This window comes from Colossoma macropomum, unplaced genomic scaffold (genome assembly GCF_904425465.1).
Source record: "Colossoma macropomum unplaced genomic scaffold, Colossoma_macropomum, whole genome shotgun sequence".
Taxonomy (NCBI): Eukaryota; Metazoa; Chordata; class Actinopteri; order Characiformes; family Serrasalmidae; genus Colossoma; species Colossoma macropomum.
The window spans coordinates 33485663-33513540 of NW_023494805.1; the positions used below are offsets into that span (position 1 = coordinate 33485663).

At 36.9% G+C, this 27878-nt stretch overlaps 2 protein-coding genes across 2 annotated transcripts; both read left to right on the top strand.

Annotated features, from left to right (window-relative positions):
- The first annotated feature begins 1204 nt into the window (after positions 1-1204).
- LOC118825413 lies at positions 1205-2999 on the top strand. Its single transcript, XM_036595998.1, has 6 exons — positions 1205-1283; positions 1508-1876; positions 2155-2199; positions 2458-2559; positions 2703-2737; positions 2895-2999. Exons 1-6 carry the CDS (start codon positions 1235-1237, stop codon positions 2997-2999), a joined length of 705 nt encoding a protein of 234 aa, XP_036451891.1. The 5' UTR covers positions 1205-1234.
- Positions 3000-6895: 3896 nt separating this feature from the next.
- LOC118825414 lies at positions 6896-14391 on the top strand. Its single transcript, XM_036595999.1, has 11 exons — positions 6896-6972; positions 7197-7565; positions 7844-7888; positions 8147-8248; positions 8392-8426; positions 8584-8682; positions 12914-13250; positions 13529-13573; positions 13832-13933; positions 14077-14111; positions 14269-14391. Exons 1-11 carry the CDS (start codon positions 6924-6926, stop codon positions 14389-14391), a joined length of 1341 nt encoding a protein of 446 aa, XP_036451892.1. The 5' UTR covers positions 6896-6923.
- The last annotated feature ends 13487 nt before the right edge of the window (positions 14392-27878 follow it).

Consider the following 27878-nt stretch of genomic DNA (forward strand, 5'->3'; position numbering starts at 1 on the left):
AGCTTCAGATCTCCTGATGGGCCCTGTTAGCCTTTGTTAGCCAGGTCTCTTCCTGTTACTTCCTGTAGAGTGACTTTGTTGTTGGTCTGTAAATGTTTGTCGGGTTGTACTGGCTCTAAATTCTCTTAACCTGCTGCTTTTCTCCTGGGAGGGAGGACAGGTTAGACTGTGCGTGCACCTACATTTACACCAGAAGGTATGTCACTGTCTAAGCACACTAGATCAGAGGCAGGTGCCACTCCCTGGGTGTTTTTCTTAGCTTGGCATAGAGTAGCAGCTAGAGTCCTCTTTAATGTTTTTGGCTAGATAACGTAGCTGTTTAACTCTTAGCAAATAGCCCAGTCTGTCAGTACAATTTTCCTATAATAAACTGCTGTTTTTCTTTGTTTATAGCTTAACATGTTTGTATGTTTGACTCATTTGTCTGTATAATAAACAGTTTTATTTGCATCACACTGGTCTCTGCACCCCTTTATTATGCTCCTCCATCCTCTTGTTATAGTCCCTCCCTCCTCTTAGACCTGAGCCTGTGGTGGGGACATAACAGGAGTACATGAAGCTGACCTCTTTGAGAAAAAATTCAGATTGCCATAAATATGCAAATATAGCAGCATACAGTTAATGTATTAAGGAGAGATCATAACAGATGCGAAGTTGTCTTGTGTTTGGCTTATTAGTGATTATCAACATGAGTGATGTGCAATCACACCACTCTTCGCCTCTCCTGCTTCTTCTCTTATCCCCCTCCCTCTTTGCTCCTCTACTCCTTCATTCCAACCCTCTTTATTCATCATAACCACTCCCTCCTTCTTCACTCACTATCAACATGATCTTCACACTCTCCACCACCCTCTGGCACTCCCGTTTGACAATATCTGATGCTACCACCCTATCCCCAGACATCCCACCTGCTAACATCCAACATGTCATACCCTTTCACTCCATTCTAGTCTGTACTTGAGAATCCTCTAAGGTTCTGACTTCAGTATGTCCTCTTTATTCTGCCCCTCTGCCTGCTCCTTCACCGCCTGCAAGATCAGCACTACGAACCTTTCCCCTCAGGTTCAAAACTGCCCAACTCTACAATGTAATTGTAACCCTACTGGCCTATCAGATCACTGCGAGTAAAAATGGCAATGCTCCACCCCACCCCTTTCCTTTATGGTACAAGAAGCAGAATTTTAGATGAATTTACAGTAGAGGAGCGGAAGGTCCTCTTTGACCCAATCTGAATATGAATGCACTATTATATCTGACTTTTCTAGTTATGACCCAGAGTGTAGGTGAGTATATGCCTTTTACGTCTTCTTAAATCTTATTGCAGGAAAGTTTAAAGAACAAAAGAAAAAGTTTAACCTGTGAAGATGGAAATTAACATTCACAGAGTTTAGAGTGTAAGGATGTGAAATTATGAAATATTTGTGAAGTTACAAATATTAGATATCTTCATTTCTCTTGATGGAGGTTAATAGATAATCACTGTATTTGTGCATCCTGTCATTTTAAGGCGGACATGCGACTGAAACTTTCATCTTACAGAAGGACTCAACTGTGAGGGTCCAGCCTGGACTCCCCACCAGTCTCGAGTGCCACGTTCTGCTAGATGGGCTCTTTTCAATATTCTGGATGAAGATTCCTCTTAATGAAGCTCCAGTCTGTATAGCTACAGCTAAAGCATTTGTGGACGAGGTGGCAATGTGTAAGCAATTTGTAAACCATTCCAGAATCAAATCCATTTGGAAGCAAAAGACTTTCAATTTGTCATTTTCATCAGTGGAACACACAGATGTGGCAACATATTTTTGCGGAACGTTTAGTTACGGACATTTTTTCTTTGGAAAAGGGACTAAGCTGATCCTTGAAGAACATGCTGGTGGTGAGTATGAAACAATTCAGAAGACTGATTAACAGCTTCGTTTGAAAACATAAAGCAAATGACATTTCTGTTTGATTTTGTTATTACATATATTCAGGAAAATATAAATATATGTGTCATAGTTCTTCAGGATCTTTACTTTGGTCTTTGTTACTCTCAGTTTATTTGCATAATTTGAGATCTTCTTTAGGAAGTTTGAGTCTGGCTAATCTGCCATCTATGTTTGGTTTTCAAAATAAGATGAATTTATTACTTTATTATGTACATCTCTTTCACAGCAGTTTCACCAAACATGACAATTAAAGACAATGAAGTGACAGATGGTGGGTGTGAGCTGGTTATCATCTCTTGTCATACAATAAAATGTGTTTTCCTCTGAAGTTACTTTGCTGGGAATCAATACCATTGAATTATTATTATTTGCAGTGTAAAATGTACCATGATATGTTTAAATTACTAATTCAAATGTAGCTATTTTTGTATGTAGCTTTATATGACATGAACAGCAAAATAATAAAAAAAAATCATTCAGAAGTATTTCAGTTAAATAATTGTCCTAAAAAAAATTGTTGTGGCGCTAGGAAAAATGCAAGTGTCTGAATACCTCATTCCAGCATTAGCAGCAACTAACGGGGCATCAATACTTCTCTTCATTTGGCTCTTCTTAAAAAAGAACAGATCAGGTAAGAATGATTGTAAAAATGCTGCTACAAAGTAGCAACAACAATCCATATTTATCCACATATTAAAATAATACGGAACTGCAATTAAATTTTTATGTTGCAAATTGAACCTCACATTACATATTCGCATATATTTCTTGCAGGTGTGACACATGAAGCCAAGGATGCAGATGACAAAGTATGTGGTAATTAAACAGTTTGAAGAAATTACAATATTTCGTTAATCTATGAAAAAAACTCAATATTCTCTACATCTGTCATAGATTTAATGTGCTCTCTAATTAGTGCTTAAATGATGACATGTTTACTATTTGACTTCTCTGGTTAAACAACAGACAGATGAAGTAAACTGCGCTGCTCTGACCTTTCACAACAAGCAGAGGAGAACCATACAGAACAAGACCAATGTGGACACAACAGTTGTATATAGAGCTGTATGACACCAAGAAGAATTACAACTCAGTGCAAAAACTAGTTCCTATCTTATGTAAATACAATGATAATGGAAAGTGCAACGCTTGCTGTATAGTAATTCTGTAAAGTCAGCCATATTTTAGCACTGATTCAGTGATTCATACATAATTTTTTTTTAAATAAATAGATAAATAAAAAATAATTACCATTTACTTCTAAATAGTGTGCCATTACGAGTTTAGGAATGATGGTGATATTGAGTATACTGTTTTGCTACTCTGTCTCCACCGCTGGTCTTTAGGGAAAGAATACATTTGACATGAATAATTCAACAATAATTTAACACTGTTGTTAACTAACAATGAAATAATTGGTCCAAACAGTTAATCAAGTAATAATTAATTTATTTGATTGTTTTTTTTCCAATTTTAATCCACAGATAACATAAAAAACCACTTATAGTATCTACCAACTTCCAGCCTATGCATAACCAGGTACATACAGGCACAGATACAGGTATTTATGACATTAAACAGACACAAAAACAGATACAGATAGTGGTGTTACAACACTTAGACCCAATCCCATTTCATCCCTTGCCCCTACCACTTAACCCTTAGCCCTCAGTTTTGTTGAGATGAATGGGCATGGCAAAGGGTTAGGTCTACATGGCCCTGCATGACCCAGGTTTTTTAGAGGCACACTCCAAACCGAGCGTCATGAGGAAAAAAAGAAAAAACGGCAAGATGGCTGTGTAAGCGACCAAAGAAACCCCACAAACTCTACATTTACAAAAAAGTATTTTTTCCTATTTTAATGTCGTTTCGATGTATTATAGTACTTTTCTTCATAACAAGCACATATGCTAACAGTATGCTAATGTCTCGGTAGTTGGTTAGCTAAATTTCCTGCTCCACTTTAAATAGTCCAGCAGTGCTGCTAAAGCGACAGAATGTAACTGCTTTAAGGTGGAACAGGAAAATTGGAACAAGAAGCTGGCGAATAGCTGACTTCAGCTTCATATAAACAAAGAATTAGCGGAGGGCAATAATAAATATTCGTCAAACCTTACCCTCACCCCCCCACCCCCCAGTGACTCCGTTCCAAGGGGGAAGGTGACACTCGAAAACAAGGGGTAGGGGTAAAAACAAGAAATGGGATTGGGCCTTGCTAGCATTTGGATATATTGCTCCTGTATTATTAGCCAGGAAGGTTGCTGCCATTGGTTACCTCTTAAAGGGGAACACAGGACACATCTCACAAAGCACATTAAATTTAGTTACTTCAGTTCCATCTTCAAAAAAAACTAACAAATGAAAATGCAGTTAACTCTTATTATGACAGCTGTTAATAACCCAGGTTTTACCCTGCTGCAGCTGCAGTTCTAACCTGCACAAGCCTGCAAGGTCTACATATATAGGTTGTCCCAATTCTCATTTTGCTGTTTAAAAGCATGCTCTAGGGGACCCTTTGCCACACTTAGTGTGGCTTTTGACAATACAGACTCAAGAGCAGCTTCCTACCCAAAATTCTAGGAGATGTCAGAGTGGATGGGTTTGTTTAAAGCAGCCTGGCCAACATAGTGGAGAAGATATTCCGGTGTGAATTAAATTGCTCTTGTTTATGAATTTAACTTGTTATAGATCTGCATGATGATTATAATCTGGATTGAGCCACTGTAGCAAATTATCTTATTAGAAAAAATTGTTTGAATGCTCACAATGGATATGGTACATGCATAGCCAATAGGTTTACACAATGTGTCCTAAATGGATGCTTTTAAACCTAGCCACCCAAAAGATGGGATGGTATGTGAAGCTGACGCAGAGCAAACACAGTGACAGTTTGTTGAGGCTTAATATTTGACAAGTAAAAGAAAGTAATAAAAGCATTGTTCAGTAACGTTTCTGACTGTAGTGTATACTCTACAGTCAGACTGCCACAAAACTGTGATAAATCTAGTATTAAAAAAGAACATGCTGCACCAGGTATGTTCAACCAGTGCAGCTCGACAGCCACACTTCTACAACAATCTCATCTGTATTAAGTAGAGTAAATGTCATTTTAATGTAGGATACCATAACCCTACATGTTTAAGTTACATTTTGTTCACATGTGGAAATACTAGTTTCTTGCTATGGTTTGCATTAAATAGATCAATAAGTGAGCAAAGTGGGGTTTTTTTTTGTTGTTGTTTTTTTTTGTTGTTTTTTTTTAAATGGCATCACTGGGGGCTATGGCTGCAGTAACTTGGTAACCTGGAGTACAGGCCTAGATTTGAGTGTGTTTCAACTTTTTGTCATTACTTATCTTCTTATAACTTATCATTGCGTGATATAGCCTAGACCTACGTCTTTCTATCAGCACTTCAAAACATAGTAATGCTCCCCAAGTCACAGAAAACCTAACACCTGAACTGGTGCAATGGTAAATTTCACCAGTAAGAAGCCAAAGTGGACTGAATAATATCTCCATAATGTTACAAGCATCATCACACAACAAACTCTGTGGATTAAGCAAAGCAATGTTTACTTTGAGCATCATGGTAAACATCACAACTACTGTTGTAAGAGTTGCTATGTGTCAGCGCCTGTGCTTTGTGTGTTTTCTCTCCTCTCTCGGTCACTCTTCTCTTTCCTTCATACGTTGTTTGATGTGTCAATCACTATTACCTCATGGACGTCATAGCTTTAGTCTCGCTATTTTTAGCCCCTGCTAGCTTCAGATCTCCTGATGGCCCTGTTAGCCTTTGTTAGCCAGGTCTCTTCCTGTTACTTCCTGTAGAGTGACTTTGTTGTTGGTCTGTAAATGTTTGTCGGGTTGTACTGGCTCTAAATTCTCTTAACCTGCTGCTTTTCTCCTGGGAGGGAGGACAGGTTAGACTGTGCGTGCACCTACATTTACACCAGAAGGTATGTCACTGTCTAAGCACACTAGATCAGAGGCAGGTGCCACTCCCTGGGTGTTTTTCTTAGCTTGGCATAGAGTAGCAGCTAGAGTCCTCTTTAATGTTTTTGGCTAGGTAACGTAGCTGTTTAACTCTTAGCAAATAGCCCAGTCTGTCAGTACAATTTTCCTATAATAAACTGCTGTTTTTCTTTGTTTATAGCTTAACATGTTTGTATGTTTGACTCATTTGTCTGTATAATAAACAGTTTTATTTGCATCACACTGGTCTCTGCACCCCTTTATTATGCTCCTCCATCCTCTTGTTATAGTCCCTCCCTCCTCTTAGACCTGAGCCTGTGGTGGGGACATAACAGGAGTACATGAAGCTGACCTCTTTGAGAAAAAATTCAGATTGCCATAAATATGCAAATATAGCAGCATACAGTTAATGTATTAAGGAGAGATCATAACAGATGCGAAGTTGTCTTGTGTTTGGCTTATTAGTGATTATCAACATGAGTGATGTGCAATCACACCACTCTTCGCCTCTCCTGCTTCTTCTCTTATCCCCCTCCCTCTTTGCTCCTCTACTCCTTCATTCCAACCCTCTTTATTCATCATAACCACTCCCTCCTTCTTCACTCACTATCAACATGATCTTCACACTCTCCACCACCCTCTGGCACTCCCGTTTGACAATATCTGATGCTACCACCCTATCCCCAGACATCCCACCTGCTAACATCCAACATGTCATACCCTTTCACTCCATTCTAGTCTGTACTTGAGAATCCTCTAAGGTTCTGACTTCAGTATGTCCTCTTTATTCTGCCCCTCTGCCTGCTCCTTCACCGCCTGCAAGATCAGCACTACGAACCTTTCCCCTCAGGTTCAAAACTGCCCAACTCTACAATGTAATTGTAACCCTACTGGCCTATCAGATCACTGCGAGTAAAAATGGCAATGCTCCACCCCACCCCTTTCCTTTATGGTACAAGAAGCAGAATTTTAGATGAATTTACAGTAGAGGAGCGGAAGGTCCTCTTTGACCCAATCTGAATATGACTGCACTATTATATCTGACTTTTCTAGTTATGACCCAGAGTGTAGGTGAGTATATGCCTTTTACGTCTTCTTAAATCTTATTGCAGGAAAGTTTAAAGAACAAAAGAAAAAGTTTAACCTGTAAAGATGGAAATTAACATTCACAGAGTTTAGAGTGTAAGGATGTGAAATTATGAAATATTTGTGAAGTTACAAATATTAGATATCTTCATTTCTCTTGATGGAGGTTAACAGATAATCACTGTATTTGTGCATCCTGTCATTTTAAGGCGGACATGCGACTGAAACTTTCATCTTACAGAAGTACTCAACTGTGAGGGTCCAGCCTGGACTCCCCACCAGTCTCGAGTGCCACGTTCTGCTAGATGGGCTCTTTTCAATATTCTGGATGAAGATTCCTCTTAATGAAGCTCCAGTCTGTATAGCTACAGCTAAAGCATTTGTGGACGAGGTGGCAATGTGTAAGCAATTTGTAAACCATTCCAGAATCAAATCCATTTGGAAGCAAAAGACTTTCAATTTGTTATTTTCATCAGTGGAACACACAGATGTGGCAACATATTTTTGCGGAACGTTTAGTTACGGACATTTTTTCTTTGGAAAAGGGACTAAGCTGATCCTTGAAGAACATGCTGGTGGTGAGTATGAAACAATTCAGAGGACTGATTAACAGCTTCGTTTGAAAACATAAAGCAAATGACATTTCTGTTTGATTTTGTTATTACATATATTCAGGAAAATATAAATATATGTGTCATAGTTCTTCAGGATCTTTACTTTGGTCTTTGTTACTCTCAGTTTATTTGCATAATTTGAGATCTTCTTTAGGAAGTTTGAGTCTGGCTAATCTGCCATCTATGTTTGGTTTTCAAAATAAGATGAATTTATTACTTTATTATGTACATCTCTTTCACAGCAGTTTCACCAAACATGACAATTAAAGACAATGAAGTGACAGATGGTGGGTGTGAGCTGGTTATCATCTCTTGTCATACAATAAAATGTGTTTTCCTCTAAAGTTACTTTGCTGGGAATCAATACCATTGAATTATTATTATTTGCAGTGTAAAATGTACCATGATATGTTTAAATTACTAATTCAAATGTAGCTATTTTTGTATGTAGCTTTATATGACATGAACGGCAAAATAAAAAAAAAAAACATTCAGAAGTATTTCAGTTAAATAATTGTCCTAAAAAATTTTTGTTGTGGCGCTAGGAAAAATGCAAGTGTCTGAATACCTCATTCCAGTATTAGCAGCAACTAACGGGGCATCAATACTTCTCTTCATTTGGCTCTTCTTAAAAAAGAACAGATCAGGTAAGAATGATTGTAAAAATGCTGCTACAAAGTAGCAACAACAATCTATATTTATCCACATATTAAAATAATACGGAACTGCAATTAAATTTTTATGTTGCAAATTGAACGTCGCCTTACATATTCGCATATATTTCTTGCAGGTGTGACACATGAAGCCAAGGATGCAGATGACAAAGTATGTGGTAATTAAACAGTTTGAAGAAATTACAATATTTCGTTAATCTATGAAAAAAACTCAATATTCTCTACATCTGTCATAGATTTAATGTGCTCTCTAATTAGTGCTTAAATGATGACATGTTTACTATTTGACTTCTCTGGTTAAACAACAGACAGATGAAGTAAACTGCGCTGCTCTGACCTTTCACAACAAGCAGAGGAGAACCATACAGAACAAGACCAATGTGGACACAACAGTTGTATATAGAGCTGTATGACACCAAGAAGAATTACAACTCAGTGCAAAAACTAGTTCCTATCTTATGTAAATACAATGATAATGGAAAGTGCAACGCTTGCTGTATAGTAATTCTGTAAAGTCAGCCATATTTTAGCACTGATTCAGTGATTCATACATAAAATTTTTTTTAAATAAATAGATAAATAAAAAATAATTACCATTTACTTCTAAATAGTGTGCCATTACGAGTTTAGGAATGATGGTGATATTGAGTATACTGTTTTGCTACTCTGTCTCCACCGCTGGTCTTTAGGGAAAGAATACATTTGACATGAATAATTCAACAATAATTTAACACCGTTGTTAACTAACAATGAAATAATTGGTCCAAACAGTTAATCAAGTAATAATTAATTCATTTGACTTTTTTTTTCCAATTTTAATCCACAGATAACATAAAAAAACACTTATAGTATCTACCAACTTCCAGCCTATGCATAACCAGGTACATACAGGCACAGATACAGGTATTTATGACATTAAACAGATACAAAAACAGATACAGATAGTGGTGTTACAACACTTAGACCCAATCCCATTTCATCCCTTGCCCCTACCACTTAACCCTTAGCCCTCAGTTTTGTTGAAATGAATGGGCATGGCAAAGGGTTAGGTCTACATGGCCCTGCATGACCCAGGTTTTTTAGAGGCACACTCCAAATGGAGCGTCATGAGGAAAAAAAGAAAAAATGGCAAGATGGCTGTGTAAGCGACCAAAGAAACCCCACAAACTCTACATTTACAAAAAAGTATTTTTTCCTATTTTAATGTCGTTTCGATGTATTATAGTACTTTTCTTCATAACAAGCACATATGCTAACAGTATGCTAATGTCTCGGTAGTTGGTTAGCTAAATTTCCTGTTTCACTTTAAATAGTCCAGCAGTGCTGCTAAAGCGACAGAATGTAACTGCTGCTCCATTTAAGGTGGAACAGGACAATTGGAACAAGAAGCTGGCGAATAGCTGACTTCAGCTTCATATAAACAAAGAATTAGCGGAGGGCAATAATAAATATTCGTCAAACCTTACCCTCACCCCCCCCACCCCCCAGTGACTCCGTTCCAAGGGGGAAGGTGACACTCGAAAACAAGGGGTAGGGGTAAAAACAAGAAATGGGATTGGGCCTTGTTAGCATTTGGATATATTGCTCCTGTATTATTAGCCAGGAAGGTTGCTGCCATTGGTTACCTCTTAAAGGGGAACACAGGACACATCTCACAAAGCACATTAAATTTAGTTACTTCAGTTCCATCTTCAAAAAAAACTAACAAATGAAAATGCAGTTAACTCTTATTATGACAGCTGTTAATAACCCAGGTTTTACCCTGCTGCAGCTGCAGTTCTAACCTGCACAAGCCTGCAAGGTCTACCTATATAGGTTGTCCCAATTCTCATTTTGCTGTTTAAAAGCATGCTCTAGGGGACCCTTTGCCACACTTAGTGAGGCTTTTGACAATACAGACTCAAGAGCAGCTTCCTACCCAAAATTCTAGGAGATGTCAGAGTGGATGGGTTTGTTTAAAGCAGCCTGGCCAACATAGTGGAGAAGATATTCCGGTGTGAATTAAATTGCTCTTGTTTATGAATTTAACTTGTTATAGATCTGCATGATGATTATAATCTGGATTGAGCCACTGTAGCAAATTATCTTATTAGAAAAAATTGTTTGAATGCTCACAATGGATATGGTACATGCATAGCCAATAGGTTTACACAATGTGTCCTAAATGGATGCTTTTAAACCTAGCCACCCAAAAGATGGGATGGTATGTGAAGCTGACGCAGAGCAAACACAGTGACAGTTTGTTGAGGCTTAATATTTGACAAGTAAAAGAAAGTAATAAAAGCATTGTTCAGTAACGTTTCTGACTGTAGTGTATACTCTACAGTCAGACTGCCACAAAACTGTGATAAATCTAGTATTAAAAAAGAACATGCTGCACCAGGTATGTTCAACCAGTGCAGCTCGACAGCCACACTTCTACAACAATCTCATCTGTATTAAGTAGAGTAAATGTCATTTTAATGTAGGATACCATAACCCTACATGTTTAAGTTACATTTTGTTCACATGTGGAAATACTAGTTTCTTGCTATGGTTTGCATTAAATAGATCAATAAGTGAGCAAAGTGGGGTTTTTTTTGTTGTTTTGTTTTTTTTTAAATGGCATCACTGGGGGCTATGGCTGCAGTAACTTGGTAACCTGGAGTACAGGCCTAGATTTGAGTGTGTTTCAACTTTTTGTCATTACTTATCTTCTTATAACTTATCATTGCGTGATATAGCCTAGACCTACGTCTTTCTATCAGCACTTCAAAACATAGTAATGCTCCCCAAGTCACAGAAAACCTAACACCTGAACTGGTGCAACGGTAAATTTCACCAGTAAGAAGCCAAAGTGGACTGAATAATATCTCCATAATGTTACAAGCATCATCACACAACAAACTCTGTGGATTAAGCAAAGCAATGTTTACTTTGAGCATCATGGTAAACATCACAACTACTGTTGTAAGAGTTGCTATGTGTCAGCGCCTGTGCTTTGTGTGTTTTCTCTCCTCTCTCGGTCACTCTTCTCTTTCCTTCATACGTTGTTTGATGTGTCAATCACTATTACCTCATGGACGTCATAGCTTTAGTCTCGCTATTTTTAGCCCCTGCTAGCTTCAGATCTCCTGATGGCCCTGTTAGCCTTTGTTAGCCAGGTCTCTTCCTGTTACTTCCTGTAGAGTGACTTTGTTGTTGGTCTGTAAATGTTTGTCGGGTTGTACTGGCTCTAAATTCTCTTAACCTGCTGCTTTTCTCCTGGGAGGGAGGACAGGTTAGACTGTGCGTGCACCTACATTTACACCAGAAGGTATGTCACTGTCTAAGCACACTAGATCAGAGGCAGGTGCCACTCCCTGGGTGTTTTTCTTAGCTTGGCATAGAGTAGCAGCTAGAGTCCTCTTTAATGTTTTTGGCTAGGTAACGTAGCTGTTTAACTCTTAGCAAATAGCCCAGTCTGTCAGTACAATTTTCCTATAATAAACTGCTGTTTTTCTTTGTTTATAGCTTAACATGTTTGTATGTTTGACTCATTTGTCTGTATAATAAACAGTTTTATTTGCATCACACTGGTCTCTGCACCCCTTTATTATGCTCCTCCATCCTCTTGTTATAGTCCCTCCCTCCTCTTAGACCTGAGCCTGTGGTGGGGACATAACAGGAGTACATGAAGCTGACCTCTTTGAGAAAAAATTCAGATTGCCATAAATATGCAAATATAGCAGCATACAGTTAATGTATTAAGGAGAGATCATAACAGATGCGAAGTTGTCTTGTGTTTGGCTTATTAGTGATTATCAACATGAGTGATGTTCAATCACACCACTCTTCTCCTCTCCTGCTTCTTCTCTTATCCCCCTCCCTCTTTGCTCCTCTACTCCTTCATTCCAACCCTCTTTATTCATCATAACCACTCCCTCCTTCTTCACTCACTATCAACATGATCTTCACACTCTCCACCACCCTCTGGCACTCCCGTTTGACAATATCTGATGCTACCACCCTATCCCCAGACATCCCACCTGCTAACATCCAACATGTCATACCCTTTCACTCCATTCTAGTCTGTACTTGAGAATCCTCTAAGGTTCTGACTTCAGTATGTCCTCTTTATTCTGCCCCTCTGCCTGCTCCTTCACCGCCTGCAAGATCAGCACTACGAACCTTTCCCCTCAGGTTCAAAACTGCCCAACTCTACAATGTAATTGTAACCCTACTGGCCTATCAGATCACTGCGAGTAAAAATGGCAATGCTCCACCCCACCCCTTTCCTTTATGGTACAAGAAGCAGAATTTTAGATGAATTTACAGTAGAGGAGCGGAAGGTCCTCTTTGACCCAATCTGAATATGACTGCACTATTATATCTGACTTTTCTAGTTATGACCCAGAGTGTAGGTGAGTATATGCCTTTTACGTCTTCTTAAATCTTATTGCAGGAAAGTTTAAAGAACAAAAGAAAAAGTTTAACCTTTAAAGATGGAAATTAACATTCACAGAGTTTAGAGTGTAAGGATGTGAAATTATGAAATATTTGTGAAGTTACAAATATTAGATATCTTCATTTCTCTTGATGGAGGTTAATAGATAATCACTGTATTTGTGCATCATGTCATTTTAAGGCGGACATGCGACGGAAACTTTCATCTTACAGAAGGACTCAACTGTGAGGGTCCAGCCTGGACTCCCCACCAGTCTCGAGTGCCACGTTCTGCTAGATGGGCTCTTTTCAATATTCTGGATGAAGATTCCTCTTAATGAAGCTCCAGTCTGTATAGCTACAGCTAAAGCATTTGTGGACGAGGTGGCAATGTGTAAGCAATTTGTAAACCATTCCAGAATCAAATCCATTTGGAAGCAAAAGACTTTCAATTTGTCATTTTCATCAGTGGAACACACAGATGTGGCAACATATTTTTGCGGAACGTTTAGTTACGGACATTTTTTCTTTGGAAAAGGGACTAAGCTGATCCTTGAAGAACATGCTGGTGGTGAGTATGAAACAATTCAGAGGACTGATTAACAGCTTCGTTTGAAAACATAAAGCAAATGACATTTCTGTTTGATTTTGTTATTACATATATTCAGGAAAATATAAATATATGTGTCATAGTTCTTCAGGATCTTTACTTTGGTCTTTGTTACTCTCAGTTTATTTGCATAATTTGAGATCTTCTTTAGGAAGTTTGAGTCTGGCTAATCTGCCATCTATGTTTGGTTTTCAAAATAAGATGAATTTATTACTTTATTATGTACATCTCTTTCACAGCAGTTTCACCAAACATGACAATTAAAGACAATGAAGTGACAGATGGTGGGTGTGAGCTGGTTATCATCTCTTGTCACACAATAAAATGTGTTTTCCTCTAAAGTTACTTTGCTGGGAATCAATACCATTGAATTATTATTATTTGCAGTGTAAAATGTACCATGATATGTTTAAATTACTAATTCAAATGTAGCTATTTTTGTATGTAGCTTTATATGACATGAACGGCAAAATAAAAAAAAAAAACATTCAGAAGTATTTCAGTTAAATAATTGTCCTAAATAATGTTTGTTGTGGCGCTAGGAAAAATGCAAGTGTCTGAATACCTCATTCCAGTATTAGCAGCAACTAACGGGGCATCAATACTTCTCTTCATTTGGCTCTTCTTAAAAAAGAACCGATCAGGTTAGAATGATTGTAAAAATGCTGCTACAAAGTAGCAACAACAATCCATATTTATCCACATATTAAAATAATACGGAACTGCAATTAAATTTTTATGTTGCAAATTGAACCTCGCCTTACATATTCGCATATATTTCTTGCAGGTGTGACACATGAAGCCAAGGATGCAGATGACAAAGTATGTGGTAATTAAACAGTTTGAAGAAATTACAATATTTCGTTAATCTATGAAAAAAACTCAATATTCTCTACATCTGTCATAGATTTAATGTGCTCTCTAATTAGTGCTTAAATGATGACATGTTTACTATTTGACTTCTCTGGTTAAACAACAGACAAATGAAGTAAACTATGCTGCTCTGACCTTTCACAACAAGCAGAGGAGAACCATACAGAAGAAGACTAATGTGGACCCTACAGTTGTATATGGAGCTGTACGACACCAAGAAGGATTATAACTCTATCACCTTATAACCTATCTTTTGCATGTCTATATAATGTTCTGTAAAGTCAACCATATTTTTAGCACTGAATCAGTGATTCATACAGTAAAAAATAAATAGATAAATAAAAAATAATTACCATTTACTTCTAAATAGTGTGCCATTACGAGTTTAGGAATGATGGTGATATTGAGTATACTGTTTTGCTACTCTGTCTCCACCGCTGGTCTTTAGGGAAAGAATACATTTGACATGAATAATTCAACAATAATTTAACACCGTTGTTAACTAACAATGAAATAATTGGTCCAAACAGTTAATCAAGTAATAATTAATTCATTTGACTTTTTTTTCCAATTTTAATCCACAGATAACATAAAAAAACACTTATAGTATCTACCAACTTCCAGCCTATGCATAACCAGGTACATACAGGCACAGATACAGGTATTTATGACATTAAACAGATACAAAAACAGATACAGATAGTGGTGTTACAACACTTAGACCCAATCCCATTTCATCCCTTGCCCCTACCACTTAACCCTTAGCCCTCAGTTTTGTTGAGATGAATGGGCATGGCAAAGGGTTAGGTCTACATGGCCCTGCATGACCCAGGTTTTTTAGAGGCACACTCCAAACGGAGCGTCATGAGGAAAAAAAGAAAAAATGGCAAGATGGCTGTGTAAGCGACCAAAGAAACCCCACAAACTCTACATTTACAAAAAAGTATTTTTTCCTATTTTAATGTCGTTTCGATGTATTATAGTACTTTTCTTCATAACAAGCACATATGCTAACAGTATGCTAATGTCTCGGTAGTTGGTTAGCTAAATTTCCTGTTTCACTTTAAATAGTCCAGCAGTGCTGCTAAAGCGACAGAATGTAACTGCTTTAAGGTGGAACAGGAAAACTGGAACAAGAAGCTGGCGAATAGCTGACTTCAGCTTCATATAAACAAAGAATTAGCGGAGGGCAATAATAAATATTTGTCAAACCTTACCCTCACCCCCAACCCCCCAGTGACTCCGTTCCAAGGGGGAAGGTGACACTCGAAAACAAGGGGTAGGGGTAAAAACAAGAAATGGGATTGGGCCTTGTTAGCATCTGGATATGTTGCTCCTGTATTATTAGCCAGGAAGGTTGCTGCCATTGGTTACCTCTTAAAGGGGAACACAGGACACATCTCACAAAGCACATTAAATTTAGTTACTTCAGTTCCATCTTCAAAAAAAACTAACAAATGAAAATGCAGTTAACTCTTATTATGACAGCTGTTAATAACCCAGGTTTTACCCTGCTGCAGCTGCAGTTCTAACCTGCACAAGCCTGCAAGGTCTACCTATATAGGTTGTCCCAATTCTCATTTTGCTGGTTAAAAGCATGCTCTAGGGGACCCTTTGCCACACTTAGTGAGGCTGGATGGGTTTGTTTAAAGCAGCCTGACCAACGTAGTGGAGAAGATATTCAGGTGTGAATTAAACTGCTCTTGTTTATGAATTTAACTTGTTATAAATCTGCATAATGATTATAATCTAGCCTGAGCCACTGTAGCAAATTAGCAATTAGCAAATGTTTGAATGCTCACAATGGATATGGTACAATGCGTAGCCAATACATTACACAATGTGTCCCAAATGGATGCTTTTAAACCTAGCCACCCAAAAGATGAGACGGCATCACGTGGCATAACTAGGGGCTATGACTGCAGTAACTTGGTAACCTGGCACTGAGCACAGGCCTAGATTTGAGTGTGTTTTAGCTTTTTGTCATTACTTATCATCTCATAACTTATCATTGTGTGACATAGCCTAGACCTACGTCTTTCTATCAGCACTTCAAAACATATAGTAATGTTACCTAAGTCATAGAACTGCGAGATATTCAACAAGGCCATTAAATTTTACTGTTATGAGACACAAAGCACTGGGTTTGGTCCTTCAATCCTTCACTACTCTAAGTATGGTGTTTATAATATAGTACAATGAATGACTACAGTGCTAAGTTTAGACACACTAAAGAAGTAAGTAATGAGGCATTTTTTGCTTAATCTAGGATAAACTGGGCAAATGAATGTTAGCTTCACATATCTAATTGGCTAACATAGATCATTTTAGTTCATCAGCATTTATATTTCTACTAACATAAGTTTTATTAAGAGTCTTGGTCTGCCATGGGCTTGCCCTTTACTAACCTAAAATAGGATAACACAGTACACAGCTTCCTCTACAGCCTCAACCTCCTTTTTAAACTGCTCTCTGCTAACTTTCCTCCCACTCGCCACTGCCTTTGCTCTGCCCATAGCTTTGTTCTCTGTGTGTTGTCAGAGGTGGTTTCAGGAAGAGGCCTAAGGGGTACTTGGGTAGCTGCAATGTAATGTAATTTTCAAAGTTAGAGCAATGGTGAAAGAAACTTTGTGGTTGCAATAAAGCTGGGCTTTGGCTTAAGTTTCAAACCCCAACCCCTAAAGGCAGAGATGGTATGATTTCTTGTTCCTCTGCCGAAATGGGTTGCTGTGCCATTCTTTTCTATAGTTTCTTAATTTGCTGCATACTAAAAACAAATTGGTAGCTGATGAGTTACAAGAACCCACAAAAAAAAAAAAATAATATAATTAAAATATTTGATACAGATAGACTAAATGAAAGCTGCCAAGTTTTGGATTAAGCTACATGGAAGACTCAGCTCAATGTCAAAACTACTAACAAGCAGTTCTAAAGAAAACTAAACTTTATCTAGGTTATTGTATTTGCTAACACCCAATTTAAATGTGATGTCCAACGATAAATTACACACAGAACAATGTTAAAACCAGGTAACATCCTAGGTTGCAAGTAGCAAATAATATATTAGATTAAACAGGACTGTATTTGCATTTGCATTTCTTGTTCAGGTAAATGTTAAAGCACTCATACTCATGCCATCCTTTGCATTGCTGTCACTGTGGTTTGATAAAAGCCCTTGTGCATAAGACAATAAATCCTCTTCAGCATATTAAATTCCACCGAATAGCTCTTTAGCCTTAGCTCATCAGGAGGGGGCACCTCTGTCTCTATTTCCTCCTGAACTGACACTAAAACCTGCTGCTGCAACTTTCAGAAGCAAAAAAAAAAAAATTGGGGTGGTAAAGATTAACATGGGTTTCAGAATATTTTGGTCTTTAAACTGACCTACATTTGTATTTATTTTCTCTGTTCTTATGCTGGGATCAGACTACACAAAATTTTGTCATTCACAATTGTCACTATGTTAGATGTTAGATAGTGCTATAAATTCTGGCCATGGCTTGTTCGGAAGACTGGCAACACTAGAAGTTTGACGCCGAGCAATCATCTGTTCATAGGTTATCGAGGAAGAGGGTCAATTTGGAAATTGTCAATCAGTAACTGAAATCCAGAAAATAGTAAATACAGCTCCAGTTCTCCTCACTGACCACAGCATATTCATTTAATTTACATACAGCAACAGCAGCATCCCTCATTCTCTTCACCATGTTTACATATGCACACTAGAGAGCACTCTGTCATCCTACTGGTGAGGTTATGTGAGAGTTGGGTAGGCAAAAACAGCATGTGAGATAAAGAGACCGTTGAAGTTTTAGAATCTCCTCAAAGACGTATTTATACTTTTGGGATTTTTTTTTTTCCATTTTTCAGTACAACACTACGGTGTACATAGTGCACACCAAGAGTTCATCACACCTAATTTTGCAAACAACATCCAGGATTTCTTCCTAAATACATCAAAAACTACAGGACTGATATATCAGTACAGACCTGATATTCACATTCAAAAGCTAATTCTACGTAATTCTGATCAAGTTGCTGGGACTATGTCATTAAAATTGACATAAAAGGCTTAGCATTCACTGAATACATATATATGCATCTTAGTGAACACTAGTGTGACCCAACTGACCAATCATATCACTGCATGTAAAAGTGCCAAAGCCCAGCCCCACCCACTTTTCCTTCATTATATGAGAGTTTGAATTTTAGATGAATTTACAGTAGAGAGGAGGGTCTTCTTTAAGCCAATCTCAGCATGACTGGATTATTATATCTGACTTGTCTAGTCGTGATCCAGTGTGAGTATACACCTTTACCTCTTCTTAAATTTATCTAATATTTTAAACACTTTGTACTATAAGCTTGTAAACAAAATAATGCAAAATAACATGTAAAAGGATGGAAATGCACAGTTTTAAGGTACAAATTTAGTAGTAAGCTACTTAAGGAGGTTAGGAGAAACTCATGGTATTTGTGCTTCATGCAATTATAAGGTGGACATTGTACTGGAAGTTTTGTCTCACAACTGGAGTCAACAGTGAGGGTCCAGCCTGGACTCTCCACCAGTCTTGAGTGCCATGCTCAGCTAGAAGGGCGCCTTTCAATATTCTGGATAAAAATTCCTCCTAACACGGCTCCAGTTTGTATAGCTGCAGCTAAAGGATTTTCAGATGTGACAATGTGTGAACAATTTAAAAATCATTCCAGAATCAAAGTCACATGGAAAAAAAAGACCTTCAATTTGTCAATTTTCATCAGTGGAACAAACAGATGTTGCAACATACTTCTGTGGGATGAGTAGTTATCCACATTTGTATTTTGGAAATGGGACTAAGCTGATTCTTGAGGAACACGTTGGTGGTGAGTATGAAAGCTGGAATTAAGACTTTTGTAAAACACGTAGAGGACCAATAGGACATTTTAAGTATTCTTTGCTTTTATTTGAAAATAGCAAATGGCAAAATGTTCTGTGTGTATATAAACAAAAACGTATGTATATTCATAAGCATAAACAAAGACACTATATTAAAGTATACATATGAACAAATTAAAAATAAAAGTTCTACACATGAATGCTGCAAAAATAAATATGTTCTTGTGCAAATTGCACTTTGTGTTATTATAAAAGACCACTGCCATTGGTTGGGACAGCATTATAAAACAACACTTGAGAAAACTACAGTTGCGGGGAGAACAGTAAGCAATGAATGGTATCTCAAGCATTTAGACAAATCAGAACTCTTCTACATTGTACTCTGTCACACAAAACAAAAATAAAACTCTTTGGCAAAGACTGAGCTCATGTTTGGAGAGGAAGTGTTGCTTATACTGAGGGCTGACTGTGGGTTGAACCCATGAACACCATACTCACAGTCAAGTATGATGGTAGGAGCATCACGATATAGGGCTGCTTCTCTGTCGATTGTACTGGAGCATTACATGTCATCAAATGAAATATGAATGGAGCAATGCACCTGGAGATATTAGAGGAGAATTTAATCTCATCGGCCAGGAAGGGGAAGAAGTTTTCACAAGACAACTAACTAACAACTGGTTTCTAAAAAAGAAGGTGAAGCTGCTTGCATGTCCTAACCAGTCTGTTGACTTGAATCTCATAGAAAATGTATGGGAAATTTTGAAATTGTGGGTCCAACAGAGGAAACCTCGTAGCCATGAGGAAATGAAAATAATTTTACCAAAACTGAACCACAATGCTGCAAAAAGCTAATTAATTCTTACTATATCTTTACTGTAGTTGTAATGTCATTTATTTGTGGTGTGTGAATAATTAAATGAATTCTCCCCTATCAGTTTCTTTTTAAACTTATATTCGTTTATGCTTATAAATACATACTTCTTTGTTCCTACTTATTAAATAACAAACCTTGTGTCTAAAAAGTGTCTAAAATACTTGTTTACCTTCAATGTACACTGTGATTACCAATCAGGTTTTTTCCATTATAACAGAGCGGATTTAAAAAGAATTGATTTAGAGTGGATTTAAAAAGAAAATATAGCCCAAAAATGCCCTTCATAGTTCAGGATTTTTATTTTAGTCTTTGTTCCTCAGTGCTTTTTCACTCTTGAATCTGACCATATTATTTGCACAGCTGTTTAAGACCTTCTTTAAAATGTACCCATTCCTTTCAATCAGGCTATTTTGCCAAGTTTTGAAGCAGATGTATGTTTGCTTTTCAACGTAAGATGGCCTTTATTACTTATGAATGTTCATCTCTTTTACAGCAGTTTCACCAAACACAGCAATCAGCGATAATGAAGAGAAAGACGGTGAGTGTGATCTGATCTTTAGTTCTTTTTATAGAATAATTAATTTTCTTCTAATGTTATTTGTGTCCTTTTGTTTTAAGGTTTTTTAGTTGTGAGTCAGTATCTGATTTTACAACAAATTGAAATGTAGCTTTTTCATATAAACAACCTAATCTACAAAATGTTATGTTCATTACAAAATTTTGTGTTCAGTTAAGTTTCTCTTTTGATGGTAGGAAAAATGCAAGTGTTTCAATACTTAGTTCCAGTATTAGCAGCAACTAATGTGGCATTGATATCACTCACCACTTGGCTCTGTCTCCTCTTAAAGAAAAGCAGATCAGGTAAGAATCATAGTGTAAAAATGCAGCTATAGAGAAGTTAAATTTCTCCATTAATACATTGAAAAAATCCAAAGACGGACTATGGATCCATTTTTTGTAACGTTTACTAATTTGTTTATTAATTTAAAAATGAATTAATTAATCAATTGATTGAAAAAAAAAATCAGTATCTTAAATTTTGTACTGTTTTTTTTTACATTTTTTTTCTTGCAGGTCTAAGAAGTGAAGCCAAGGATGCAGGTGACAAAGTAGGTGGTAGTCTAATGTGGATTGATGAAATTAACTATTATATAACATTGTTAATCTATGAAAACCCTCATTAATCTCTAAATATTTCATAGAGTTAATGTGCTCTCTAATGAATGACCAAATGATGACATTTAATGCGTGACATCTTTTGTCACACCTAAGACAGATGAAGTAAACTACGCTGCTCTGAACTTCGGCAACAAACAGAGGAGAAATGTACAGAGGAGGACTAATGTGGACCCTACAGTTACATATGGAGTTGTACGACACCAAGAAGAATTATAACTCTTATATTATAACATCTAGGCAAATAAGGAGTAAAATGTAAAATCCACCCCAACACTGTTTTAGTGCTCATGTCTTTAGGAAAGCCAAGACCCCCAAGCCCCTCTTGCAATGTGAAAAAATTAATAACACAAGTGCTTGACATTTTGACCTATTTTAAGTTGAAGCAAAGCAACGAGCTAACACAAGCTTGAGTACTGTCTTACAGTTAATTTCCTAAATCACAATGCTGTCATGTAAACATTGCCAAAAGAGTTGTCATATTGATCCATACAGTCCACATAAACAATAAAGGTTTGCTATAAATTATTTCAAATTTCTCATGATTGCGATGTCACAACCATGGATATATCTGCATGTCACCAACAGCAGCAGTCTGTCTCTATCTAGTAAATGAACACCATTGTAATGAGTTGAACTTTTAGTCGTTTAGGCATCCAAAAGGACAACATATCTGGAAAGAATACATAAAGTTTAATTTCCAAAATTCCAGATGGCCTATTGTTCATGCACGATATGTGAAAAAATACATAGGCTGTTGGATTAATTTGGATTTTACTAAGAAAACTCATTTACAACAGCTTTTCATTTCTAATAAAATAATAGCACACTTATTTGTTCTGTATTTAGATGTAATCCATCCATCCCACTATACACACATTTATGAACAAACAAATTTCATTAATATTTTGTTGGATATTACATATCTAAAGCAAGCATGCTTTATACATAAAGGATTTTGTACATGCTTATAGCGGCATGTAGTTGCAGTAGGCAGCAATAAAGATACTTGAAGCCTTGAGTGCAGCAACTGTGTGCCCCACTCTCAATGCTCATGTGACGCTTGTTAAATGAGTTTGAACATGCGTGTGATCATATGTGGCCTGCGCAGCCAGTATGAAACACTGATAACACAGCGGTGGAGCTGTTACCACCTTTGATTCAAAAAGCCATTTAGTTCTGCTCTTGTGGGAAAAACAATGCACTGGTGTGGCCTTCTCACGACCTAATTGTGCGCAGACAGCGACCTATCAGTTGTTGTGACCCACAGTTTGAAAACCACTGAACTCGATTTGTAGGGGAATGCAAGGGGCACCATTTAACAGAAAGCATGCTGTGTGCAGCACAACACATTGCCTTTGGTTGCTTAACACAAAAAAAAGGATTTCATTTGTATCTTTTTATGCTGTTATTCACAATAAATTACATTTTCTGAATAGATTAATAATTTGTGTTTTAGTTATTCAGAAGCCTCAACAACTAAATACAATATTTGATGTGTCCACCTGTTATTACAGCTTCCAATACAGCTTCTTTTTTGAAACACTTGCTTTCAGTTTCTCAAACAAATCTGCAGGAATGCTTTTTCACACTTCCAAAATTTAGTCTTCTAAGTTGGTTGCATTTTTTGCTTGCAAATAGGTTTTTGTCACTTCTCTCTAATATCATGTATAAAATACATTCCCACATTTTCTTACATTAAGAAATGCCCTACTTTGCCAGCTGTAATCTAAACATCACTGAATTGTTTACTGCATAGTTAAAGAAAAAATCAGACTCAAACCTTTTTATAAAAAACATATAGCCCTAATTGCCAAAAAACAAGAGTGATTAGTAGACTCTCTTTATGCACGCTTAATTTGGCCTTTGGCAATGGCCACACTGTGGACTCTGCAGCAACCTTGTACCCAAAATTCCCTAAGATACAGGCTAGAACCAGTCAGAGTGCATCACCATGGATCATGACCAGGATCAATATGGAGAAGAAGAAGAAAACATTTATAGGTGGGATTTAAAATACATTTGCTTATCAAGTTCACTTCTTATTGAGCCACATTTTCCTTGTAGCCCTTAAAGGTAGCACCCTTCAGGTCACTTGCGTTGCATGTCTGCACAATGTTTATGTCACTAAAGTGTATAATTCTAAATACAAAACTCAAATGCAAACACAAACTCATAGTGTGTTTTAGAATTGCAACTTGGAAATGTGCTTGTGTTTATGCAGACTTGGTTTAGGGCAAGGAAACCCATAAGTGGGGGGGGGGTTGGGGGCTTTCTAGGTTACTTTCTACGGTTACTAGGGTGTGCCCATGAGACCAAGCATTGTGCTTAGAAAACATGACAGTGGAAAATTATATTTTTCTCAAACGTTTACTGCTCAAACAGAAAATATAGCGGTATTATATCAGAAACAATCCAGGCATATTTTAATGCATTGGTATCCCCTATATTAAGCCTGATCTGGTTTCAATCTTTTGTCAAACCTATAAGGCACTGTCAGACATTATCTACAACCTGCAGCAGTAGCCTAATACCAGTTTTTAAAATGGCCTAAATGTCTACAGTGTGAATCTATTTTATAGTGGAAAATGAAGACATTAAATATCTGCAATGCCAGTGCTTTGACAGCGTTTGAGCTACCAGCCTTATGTCATATCTGCATGTCAAATGCAGCTATTATGCGTGTGGCTATTATGCTTCAATTTTTGCCGCATGCTGCAAGTCACCATGCCGCTAGAAGAATACACTAAATACATATGGCAGTTTTTCACCAATGTAAAGTAATACAAACACTTTACTGCTGTTGTGCTACTTCTAGTGATTTATTGTTCCTGTGTCAAACTGTGTTCCTGTGCAAACTTTCCTAACAAACATCAAATAAACAAACATTACTCACCGCCACCCTCTAAAGTTGTTATTAGTGAGCATGAAATGAAGTCAAGGCAAGGTTTATTTATACAGCACTTTTTACAACAGGTGTTGTTGCAAAGCAGCTTTACAGAAAAATACGGGTCCAAGCCCCCATGAGCAAGCCGATGGTGACAGTGGCAAGGAAAAACTCCAAAAGAGCAAGAAGAAGAAACCCTGAGAGGAACTAAGACTCAAAAGGGGACACATCCTTCTCTGCAAACAATAACAAAAGAGCAATATAAAGACAGAATAAGATTTTAACATTAGTATAAAATATTAAAATATAAATAAGGGAAAAAAACAGAGTCTGTGCAGCAGTAGCATCAACAGGAGGGTCAGTTCAATGAACAAACTTGCTTTACCGTCACCCTCTAAAGGGGTTACTAACATCAAATACACAGAAAATTAATCACACCCAATTTTATAATCAATATGCACAATTTATTCCTGAATATAACAAAAACTACAGTTTTACAATCTAAGTAGGGACCTGAAACTTTTAATTTGCTCGAACCATGTTGTTAAATTTGACGTAAAAGATTTAGCATTTACTGAGTAAAGCTCTACTGCATCGTATGAGTAACAAATGTATTTTAGTGAACAAATCTTATGTAAGTGAAACCCAGCTGGCCAATCATACAGCTGCATTTAGCCACCCCATTTGCTCCACCCCTTCCCTTTCCTTTATCTTACCAGAGTTTGAATTTTAGATGAATTTACAGTAGAGCAGAGGAAGGTCTTCTTTAAGCCAATCAGAAAATGTCTAGATTATTATATTTAACTTGTCTATTCGTGATCCAGTGTGAGTATATACTTACCACTTATTAAATATATATCATTCTTTATGAGCTTTGTACTAAAACTTTGGAATACAAAAAAAGTTTAACCTGTAAAATAACACATTTAGAGTTTAGAGTGTGAGGATGTTAGGCTACAAGCTCCAAATTTCATGATATGATCTAAGTTCTCTATTTGTGCATCTTGTCATTTTAAGGTGGATGTGCTACTGAAAGATTTGTCTCACAGCTCGAGTCAACAGTGAGGGTCCAGCCAAGGCACTCCACCAGTCTCGAGTGCCAGGTTCAGCTAAGTGGCAGCTTTTCAATATTCTGGATAAAAATTCTTCTCAATGAAACTCCAGTCTGTGTAGCTACAGCTCAAACATATGTGGATGTGACAATGTGTAAACAATTCGAAAACCATTCCAGAATCAAAGTCACGTGGAACAAAAAGACATTTAGTTTGTCATTTTCATCAGTGGAACAAACAGATGTTGCAACATACTTTTGTGGAATATACAGTTATGGACATCTGTTTTTTGGAAATGGGAGTAAGCTGATCCTTGAAGAACATGCTGATGGTGAGTATTAAACATTTGGATTTAAGACATCATTATTGCGAGAAGTGACAGATCAGTTTTGGTATTACTTTAGATTTGTCATCAACAAAGAACAACTGATTTTTTGGTGATAATTTAGCTTTGTCACAATTTAAAGAAACAATTTACAGATTTAGTTTTCACAGTTGACTCTCGAGTACCATCATTTGCATTATTTTCTATAACTCATTACTAATTACTAAGATTTTTTAAATGAACTCATTTCTATCAATCGGGCTATTTTGACAAGTTTTCAAAGTTAATTTGTTCAGTTCTTATTTGTGAACGTATACCTCTTCTACAGCTACAGTTTCACCAAACACAACTATAAAAGACAATGAAGAGAATCATGGTGAGTGTGATCTGACTCTTAGCTCTCATCATCATTGTCTATAATTATCTGTGCTTTTTTGTTTCAAAATTCTTCTGCTGAAAATTAGTACCACTTACTATTTACAGTGTAAAATATAGTCACATAATTATAAAATATATTTAGTTTTAAATGAGATGATTGTTTTTCACATTTTTGTTTGTGAAATATTCAAGTTAAAACTTAACCCCTAAATCATTTTCTCTTGTCACACAAGGAAAAGTGTTACAGTATGAATACCTAGTGCCAGCATTAGCAGTAACTAATGTGGCCTCCATATCGTTCATCATGTGGCTCTGTTACCTCTTAAAGAAGAAACAATTAGGTAAGAATGTATAAAAATGCTGTTATAGAGAAGCATCTCATATTTCATATTTATCAACAAATTGAAATAATGAGAATTATCATGAAATGTGGTAATACTTTTATTTATTTCCAACATAACAAATAATAATATATGAAATATATTGCCAGCAATCATGATCACATATATGATTTACAGTGTGCATTATACAGATAGTTATGAAAGTTTATACACCCTAGTCAAATTACACATTTTGCTGATTTTCTAAATAAAAAGAAAAAAGGTTAATACCACCTCTGCACAAACATAAATATGACACATTTCTGCACATTTTAATGTGCAATTATTGTTTATTTGCTTAATTTAACATATAACATCTGTCATATATAACATATAACCACTAGTTTATTTATCCCATTAGGTCTTAATCAAAGTCCTATGTAGACAATTAAAGATCGTAATAAATTCTGTGACCCTTTAAAACTTCCAAGATATTGTGCTTACACTCAACAGTCAAGTGTTCATTTAAGTGGCTGACTGAGGGCCAGAAGTTAAAAATAACAAAGCTAGAGAAGCCTATAAAAGATATCTAAACACTACCTGCTTACAGTTTTCACTTTCTAAGACAAGATCTGAAAGACCAAGAAAATTAGAACTCATAGAACTGCTCACAGACTTGTCAGGTGTGCAAAGCAAAACCGCCACATCACTGCCTAAGACCAACAGGAAAATTTGGCTGGCATGAGAATAGTGACGCACTAGCACACTGTCCAGGGTTTTTGGACAAATACTGCAAAAGTCAACATCACATGTATGCAAAACAACATCTAGATAAGCCATAAGCATTCTGGAATCAAGTGCTGTAGCAAGATAAAACAAAAATTCAATATTGCAATCACCAAAGTTTGGAGGAAAAAAATGAGAAGAAACTAACACTTTGCCGACTGCTAAGAACAGGGGTAGATGTATTATGCTTTTGGTTTGTGTAGCAGTCAGTGGCACGGGAAATGTTGTGGGAATAGAGGGCAGAAAAGATTGTAAATATCTATAAATCCTGGAAGCTACTGTCCCACAGTCAAGGAAGAAGTGGAAGAAAAAAAAACGAAATGTGAAAAGTGGAAAAAAATCCTAAATAAAGAATAGAAAGACTGCTAGCTGGCTACAATAAACTTTTGAATGCAGTGATTTCAGCCAAAAGGGTTAAACACTACGTACTGATGCTTCATTTTATGTTTTACTTTTTCCCCAGTATGTTAAATTCAAGAAATAGTAATGTGTGCATTAAAAATTGCAGAAATGTTATATTAAGTCTTATACAACAGGTAGTTCCGGCCACACAAGCTGATTAGTTGAGAAGAGTCCTAACTTTTTTCACAAACACTATATCAATCCACTGAGACGCCGTTGCTAAGCAACAACTGTGACAGCTGTGGGAAACGCTCAAGACCATTTGAACATTTTTACTTCTTACTTTGCGCACAAACAGAAAATGGATACGTTTAAGATTATATTTGACCGAAAGCCAATTTGGTCAGACTCTGAAGATGAGACTACACTAAATTCCCAAACTGTCATCACCACTGAGCAAGCTTTTCAGTTGGCAGCTGTGACGGAAGAACATCTAAACAACCTGGAATCAGCCAGAAATTAACCGAATACCGTTCGCCAAACAAAATGGGCTGTAAGATGTTTTACAGATTGGTTGGAACTTGATATTGTGGCAGTTTTATGGCTCAGTCCGTACTTCAAAAGGCGAGGCTTACAGCATACTGTGCAGCAAGTGAGCGGAGTTCGTTACTCTGACATAGCAACATGCTGCTTGTTA

Coding starts and splice junctions, on each gene's coding strand:
- LOC118825413 (XM_036595998.1), top strand. CDS start 1,235: ATGAATGCACTATTATATCTGACTTTTCTAGTTATGACCCAGAGTGTA. Junction 1,877..2,154: donor CCTTGAAGAACATGCTGGTG/GTGAGTATGAAA, acceptor TCTCTTTCACAG/CAGTTTCACCAAACATGACA. Junction 2,200..2,457: donor AGACAATGAAGTGACAGATG/GTGGGTGTGAGC, acceptor TTGTGGCGCTAG/GAAAAATGCAAGTGTCTGAA.
- LOC118825414 (XM_036595999.1), top strand. CDS start 6,924: ATGACTGCACTATTATATCTGACTTTTCTAGTTATGACCCAGAGTGTA. Junction 7,566..7,843: donor CCTTGAAGAACATGCTGGTG/GTGAGTATGAAA, acceptor TCTCTTTCACAG/CAGTTTCACCAAACATGACA. Junction 7,889..8,146: donor AGACAATGAAGTGACAGATG/GTGGGTGTGAGC, acceptor TTGTGGCGCTAG/GAAAAATGCAAGTGTCTGAA.